This window comes from Alosa alosa, chromosome 1 (assembly GCF_017589495.1).
Source record: "Alosa alosa isolate M-15738 ecotype Scorff River chromosome 1, AALO_Geno_1.1, whole genome shotgun sequence".
NCBI classification, from domain to species: domain Eukaryota; kingdom Metazoa; phylum Chordata; class Actinopteri; order Clupeiformes; family Clupeidae; genus Alosa; species Alosa alosa.
In genome coordinates this window covers 32,208,796-32,216,736 of record NC_063189.1, presented here as the reverse complement: position 1 = coordinate 32,216,736, position 7,941 = coordinate 32,208,796, and the positions used below count along the sequence as shown (strand labels likewise).

Here is a 7,941-nt window from a genome sequence, read left to right as displayed (position 1 = left end):
GTGAGCTAACGGAATAGGATTTGTTTCGCTTTGTAAAGGAAACTAATTTTGGTCTTAGTATTTTGAATAGGAGTTTGTTCAAAGATGAATCTGCACAGTGACCGGGGTTCGGTGCCAGCGACCCTCGCCAGATGGCAACGGTATTGCAAGGTCCCAGTTGCGCATGTTCATCTTGAAAAGCTCACACGGATATTAATTTTTTGGAACTGATCGGCTATTCATCAGGGTATCAGAGCTTTGTAAACTGACATTATTCACGGGGACAAAAATGTACACCGGCGTGACTCAGTCTTCAACCCATTCGTGATGATTTGGTGGGTTGCTTAAAGACGATGCACGCATGAGAAAACGTCCCTTTCCATACAATTGAATTGAATTGAAATTAAGTTACTATTTGCCAATCTTAATGCTATGCGAAATATGACACTGATTGGAGCACATGATCGACCATAATACCAATAAACTGTTTTTAAATTCCTGTTTATACTCCTTAATGTTACTTTGCGAGAGAGTGCATATCTGGTATATCTGTTGCACATTACTGCTCTCGTGTCTACTCAACCACCAAAGACCTTTTAGCCCGTGTCGATGAATAATTAAAGACCCAACCAAACGTTGATGGCGAAAGTTTGTCTTGAGTTATTTTGTCTTGCCTCTGTTGGGCAGGAGGAGGGAGATGGGGGGTGTGGGTGGGTGGGGTGGGGTGGGGGGTACCCGAAAGGGCGGGGTTTGCCCCCCCACACACACACGCACACACCTCTTACCCACTCTGTCGCTTTAATATGGATCTATAGCCGGTCTGTATTCAATGGTCACTGACTGGGAGGGTTGAGGGGCAGTACTTGATTTAGGAAGTGTTTAGTCCTCACGGAGCAAGGCTGAGGCGCATTTTTTCTCCCCAAAGAGCTGGGCTATTTGGGCCAGTCAGTCTGAAGTGGCAACCCAGACAGCGGGAGGCACTGCATCGAGCGCACATACACACAACCTGCGCTCTGTGCTTAAGTGGATGCATGCAACAGATTTCTCTCCGGATAACACAGAAGATATTGTGAGTGTGGTCACGTTTTCAATAGATTTCGTTGGGCACCTCTCGCGTTTTTCAGCACACAGGGTGACCATTTCTGTGAAAATGCTTTTGAATCGATAACTTTGGGCACAAAAAAGTAATTTGAGCATTTTTTTTTTCGATTTGGGTTCACTGAACATAAAAGAGAAGAACTGAGAACATGGATATCAACAGGAATGGTGCGTTTATTTTTATAAGAACATTGAAACTTCTTGTGATGATGATACTGATACAACATGTAACTGGCAAGACACTGAAGTACCAGGTTTACGAAGAACAAAGGATTGGAACTGTTATTGCACGACTAAAAGAGGATGTAGCTGATGTTTTGTCGAAACTTCCAAGCTCGGTGTCTTCGCGTTTCAAGGCAATGCAAAGAGGGAGCACATTACTGTCTGTGCGCGAACAAGACGGCGAGATCAGCATCAGGTCAAAAATAGACAGAGAAAAACTGTGTGAGAAAAATGTGAACTGTTCTATCGAATTCGATGTGTTGACCCTGCCTACGGAACATTTGCAGTTGTTCCACGTCGAGATACAAATACTTGACATTAACGACAACGCTCCTCAATTCTCGCGGTCAGTAATTCCCATAGAGATTTCCGAAAGTGCGGCTGTAGGCGCACGGATTCCCTTGGACAGCGCGACGGACCCTGATGTCGGAGATAACTCTCTTCACACATACTCCCTGACCCCAGCAACGGACTTTTTCATGATTGATATCCTCACACGAACCGATGGTGCCAAATATGCGGAGCTCGTTGTGCTTAGGGAATTGGATAGAGAGACACGGTCCAGCTATGAACTTCAGTTAATTGCATCGGATAAGGGCGTTCCCCCAAAATCTGGTTCCACACTCCTTAAAATCAACATTGCCGACTCAAACGACAACAACCCTGTCTTTGAGAAGCCATCTTATGTGATTAATCTATTGGAAAATTCACCTATAGGCTCCATGATAATTGATCTGAACGCCACAGACCCTGACGAGGGCACCAATGGAAAAATAGTCTACTCTTTTAGTACTCACGTGTCCACGAAAATTCAAGAGACATTCAAAATAAACTCAGACAATGGACAATTGACTCTGATTAAAAAGGTCGACTATGAAACAACCAACTCTTTTGATATTGATATACAAGCACAAGACCTTGGCCCTAATTCAATGCCAGCGCACTGTAAGGTCATCATTAAAGTTGTAGATGTGAATGACAACAAGCCAGAGATCAGCATCAATTTAATGTCACCAGGAAACGAGGAAGTGGCATACATATCTGAGGGCGCAGCTGTGGACACTTTTGTTGCCCTGGTGAGGGTGGATGACAAGGACACAGGGCTCAATGGAGAGGTGATATGCAGGCTTCATGGACAAGGGCACTTCCGGCTCCAGAAGTCCTACGAGAAAAACTACATGATACTGACTGATGTTGCTTTGGACAGGGAGAAGAGGTCAGAATACAGCCTCACCGTGGTCGCCGAGGACCGAGGTTCACCCAGCCAGTCCACCATCAAACACTTCACAGTGCAAGTGCTCGATGACAATGACAATGCACCACGGTTCGAGAAGAGCCTTTACGAGGTCTTCAAGCCCGAGAACAACGCACCAGGTGCATACCTCACCTCCGTGGTGGCCGTGGACCCTGACCAGGGTCTCAACAGCCAGGTGAGCTACACTATCCTGGAGAGCATGGTGGATGTCAGCTCCATCTCCACCTACGTGACCGTGGACCCATCCAATGGTGCCGTGTACGCGCTCCGCTCGTTTGACCGCGAGGACGTGAGTCGGGTAGTGTTCACCATCCAGGCCCAGGACGCGGGCAGCCCACGGCTGAGCAGCAACGTCACCATGGTGCTCACGCTCCTGGACGAGAACGACAACCCGCCGTTCATCGTCTCGCCACAACTCTGGAACCACACGGCCGACGTGCCTGTCTCCCGCTACACGCCCGCCGGTCAGGTGCTGACCGCCATCCAGGCCACAGACAAGGACGCCGGCGCCAACGGCGAGCTCACCTGCATCATTGTGGCCGGCAACGAGGCCGGCTACTTTGCCATGGACAGCAAGACGTGTGAGATCCGCACCAACGTCAGCGTGGAGCAGATCCCGGCCGACCACATGGAGGTCACGGCTCTCGTCCAGGACAAGGGGCCGGAGCCACTGACCGCCAGAGCTGTGCTCAAGTTCACCATCTACGAGAACATGGACAGCACCATCCACACGCACACGGCCGACGGGGGGGAGGCCTCCCTGGACGTGTCCCTGATCATCATCATCTCTCTGGGCGCCATCTGCGCCATGCTCCTGGCCATCATGGTGGCCTTCGCAGTTCGCTGTGGACGGGAGAAGAAAGACACCCACTCCTACAACTGCCGAGTGGCCGAGTCCACATACCAGCATCACCCTAAGAAGCCTTCCAGGCAGATCCACAAGGGCGATATCACGCTGGTGCCCACGGTCAACGGGACCCTGCCCATTCGTGCACACCACCACTCGCCCGCGGGCTCGCCCCTGGCGGAGAGGGCGCAGATGAGCAGCCGGCAGAGCCACCATAGCCGCCAGTCACTCAATAGCCTGGTTACAATATCGTCCAATCACATCCCAGAGAGCTTTGCCTTGGAGCTGGCCCATGCTACTCCACCTGTGGAGGTAAGAGCACTCTGTTTTTTGCGTGGGAGGTTACACAGATGTAAGCTGACACATGTAAACACATACACACAGACACACACACACACAGTTCACAAACCATGGCTGATACAATGACTAGAACTCATAGTAGTAGCTAGAAATTTTGTTTGTACAACAGTCCAAATTTGTCATCCTCCTGCACTGTTTTTCTTTTGTTCACCAGCCCTTATTCATATGTGGGTGTTCATCCATCCATCATGTGGTTGCCTGCTATTTGTTTCATTGCATGCATCCATCGACTGTCATTCCACCTCATTGTCATTCACTGTGTGTCTGTCTTGGTCTCCATCCGTATTCATTTTTTGTCATTTGTGTCACTTTTTTTGAAATATAGCAAGTCTCACAGCTTCTGTCACTGCTCCATCAGGGCCACTACCAACCAAGACCAAGTTTCCGAGGAAATAAGTACTCAAGGAATTACAGGTAATTTACCCCCAACCCCTTTATCCTGAAATGTCATTTCAATTTGGTTGAGAGAACAGGATATTTAACAGGACACTACCCATTCAGATTGGGCTGCGGTAGCACTGGTGAAAGAGATTCTCTGTTGCCTTGGTCACCCAGTTTTGTTGCAATACCATTGGACAGCTCATCACATGAGGTCATAGCTTGCTGTTGTGATTTGTTTTGTCTCATTTGTTTGTGTTGACAAATCACACTGTATTCAACAGGAGAAGCAGTGTTGACAGTCATTTCATTTTTGCAAAGACATGTTTTTGTTATTGCATCTCAGTATGATGTATTTTCTCTTTTTATTATCATATTAAATGGTCAATGGTGTTTCATCATTTTGTGATGAATGTACAGCTCAGGACTTTATACCAAAGGTTTTTACAGTACAATAAATGTTTACATGGATTTTCATTGACTAGATTTGGCTTTAGAATGTAGTTGAATGACCCCCATCTATCTTGTTGTCAGGTATGGCCTCCAAGACATGGATAAGTTCAGCCTGAAGGACAGTGGGAGAGGGGACAGTGATGCCGGGGACAGTGACTGTGACATGGGTCGGGAGTCGCCGATTGACCGGCTCCTCGGCGAAGGATTCAGTGACCTCTTTCACATGGATGCCCATCAGCGACTCCACCCAGGTGAGACGGGCAGGCAGAGGCCAAGTGTCCCTTTGACTGACGGTCAGGGGGTCGTTTTCTCTGTGATGCTGTAGCCTATGGATCATTGCCATCTACCCACAGGGACCCTGACCACTTACTGTAGGTCACTCTCTGGGCAGGCTGTCTGCCATAGGTCTGTTTCTCTATCCATATTGTGTCCTTTGTAAACATATATACAGATTAGGTTGGAGGATGAACCCAATATCATCATTAGTCAGTAACCCTCATTATTTTTTGATTGCAAAACACCCACCTCGCTATCTCAACACCCCCCTCCCCCACACAGATTTTTTTGTATTGTATCTTCTCTCTACCTAAATGTGTAGTGTAAAAGGCTAGGAGAGTGAGGGATGGAAAGAGAGAGAGACAGAGAGAGAAAGAGAGAGAGAGAGCAGGCGAGAGGGACTTTTGTCACTCATCTGTATGCATTTTCAGTTTGTGCACCGTGAGTGACAGCTCAGTGCTTTCAAGTCTGAACTGAAGAAAATTCACAGTAATTGCTTTCAGAATGATGTTATTCCCCCCTGGAGGCCTCCCATTTTAGCCAGCTCTCTCAGTTGTTCTTGCTTTATGGAGAGTCAGAGAACAAGAGCACAGCATTGATTGGTGCCTTTTAACCACTTATGTGCCAGCCAGCCAGCCAGCCAGCCAGCCAGTTGCTCAGCTCCAGTCTCTTATGTAGGGCTCGTCTCTGCTCTGCTTTCCTAATGAAGAGTCTGTTCTCCTCCCTTATTTCCTTTCCTTTCTTCCCTTCTCGTCTTTACTCTTCTCTTCACTCATTTTCTCTTCTCTCTTCTTCTCCCCTCTTCTCATCTGTTATCTTCTCTTCTCTCTTATTTTTCTCTCCTCTCCTCTCCACTTCTCTCCTCTCCTCTTCACTCTTCTCTTACTTTTCTCTCCTCGTCACTCCTCTCTTATTTTTCTCTCCTCTCCTCTTCTCTTCACTCATCTCCTCTTCTCTCCTCTTCACTCTTCTCTTACTTTTCTCTCCTCTTCACTCCTCTCTTTTTTTCTCTCTGTTCTCGTTTCTTCTGCACTTGTCTTCTCTGCTCCTCTCCCATTTTCCTGCCCTGCTTGATTCAGTCTCTTTGTCAAGTCTTGACTGAACATGAGCATCCTATTAACCTCCATGTCTGTGTGTGTCTGTGTGTCTGTCCCCTGCAGCCATGAGACTGTGCACTGAAGAATGTCGCATCCTGGGCCACTCTGACCAGTGCTGGATGCCCTCCGTCCCCTCCCCAGCCTCCACCTCCTCCGACTACCGCACCAACATGTACATCCCAGGGGAGGAGGCCTCGCCACAGGCCCTGGTGGAGGAAGACCAACAGTCTGTGGACTCCTCTGGCGACCGCAAGAAGAGCTTCTCCACCTTTGGCAAGGAGTCGGAGGAGGAGTGCGGAGTAGGAGGCTCTCTCTTGTCCGAGATGAACAGTGTGTTCCAGCGCCTCCTGCCGCCGTCCCTCGACACGTATGGCGAGTGCAACGAGATGGCCGAGCGTTCCGTCGCCTTGGAAACCCGACGGGGCTTCCTCCCTGGCAAGTCGTCGTCGTCATCATCATCATCATCCTCGTCCATGTACCCGCAGGGCGTCGCCGCCTGGGCTGCCAACACACACTTCCAGAACCCAAGCAACACGTCGGGCAATCACATAGCGACGCCAACTCACGGGCCAGCCAATCACGTGACGGCTACCACCCAGACGCACCTCAAATGGCTGCCGGCCATGGAGGAGATCCCAGAGAACTACGAGGAGGACGAGCTGGAGAGTGTACTCGGGCACCTAGCGAGCAAGCGCAGCGAGAGTCGCCATGAGGTCACCATGGACACAGGCGAGCTCGTGGCCGAAATCAACAAACTCTTGGTCGACGTCCACCACAACTAGACTGCTCCCAATCCAAAAACAAAACGAACCTATTAAAATGTGAAATGGTCCCCCGTCAAAGTCTTTCTGATTTCCCTCGCCCACTGTTTCATTTGACCTGAGGGTGGAGAAATCAGAGAGAATAATGCACTGTATCAGACATTCTGTGGCATTGATATTGTGAAGGTGTGTTTAAGTGCTAGTTATTTGGAAACGGCTTTGTTTCTCACACATTTTTATTTCTTTTGGTATACAGTGTGCACATTGTGATTGTAACTACCTTTGTATTTTAAGAATACGTTTTTTTACACAATATTTATATATGTATGCTTGTATATATTACAAAAAACAAACGGATGTCTATTTTTATATTTTTCTGCATGTCATCAAAAGATACTGTATGTTACTGTATGTGTGTGAGTGAGTGTGTGTATGCACACTGGGGCATATATGTGTGTGTATGTGTGCTTATGGGAGTGTATACAAACAAAAATATTTATAAATAAGTTTTGACATTGTGTGAATATGAGTATTACTCCATAACATGCTGAGAAACAGTGTTTGTATTGAGATGTGTTTTGTCTCTGTGTTGACACCACCTGTACTCTGACTTCTAGAGAAGAAAGTGGCAAAATAATTCAACCACACCATAAACCTACTGGACGTTTTCTGTTTTCATTTTATTACAGTAACTATTGTCCAATTGTCAACAAAGAGCGAGAGTGTAAAAAAATTCTTGAAAAATAGATACTGAGATCTCTCGAACTGTACATGCCTTCTTTTTCTGGCTATTTATTTGTTTGCCACAATACAATCCTTGTGCCTCCTACTCTTGGATCTGAGCCTTTTTTCTTGCCTCTATGAACTACAGCTCCCCCTACTGTTGAGTGCAAGAACTTCACTCTCAGGCAAATCTGGTAGAAGAAGGACACACATTCTCAGTGCGCTCCTTATACTCCTAATTTAATTAGGCTTGTGTGGATAATCCCAGACAATGAATTTGCTTACTATTACTTTACATAAAGCACTGCTGTGTCTCATGCCAATTTAGCCTCATTCCCACCTCATTTACCTCGGGATCACTTAGAGTTCCCATTCCCATTATCCATCATTGTGGAGGAGAACATGCCTGTTGTTTAAACAGATGAGTTCACTTTTTGCTCACAGATTATCATTGTCAGTACTAATGCTATGCATCTGGCCATGTTAAACACC

At 47.3% G+C, this 7,941-nt stretch overlaps 1 protein-coding gene across 2 annotated transcripts; it reads left to right on the top strand.

Annotated features, from left to right (window-relative positions):
- Positions 1–792: 792 nt before the first annotated feature.
- pcdh18a (protocadherin 18a) lies at positions 793–7,555 on the top strand. Of its 2 annotated transcripts, none has more exons than XM_048243552.1 (4): positions 793–3,713; positions 4,120–4,175; positions 4,674–4,843; positions 6,029–7,555. In XM_048243552.1, the coding sequence occupies exons 1-4, from the start codon at positions 1,227–1,229 to the stop codon at positions 6,745–6,747; spliced, it is 3,432 nt and encodes a 1,143-aa protein (XP_048099509.1). In that variant the 5' UTR covers positions 793–1,226; the 3' UTR covers positions 6,748–7,555. The 2 variants fall into 2 exon arrangements, with proteins under 2 accessions (XP_048099509.1, XP_048099503.1); XM_048243546.1 differs by having other exon boundaries at positions 4,087–4,175.
- Positions 7,556–7,941: the final 386 nt, after the last annotated feature.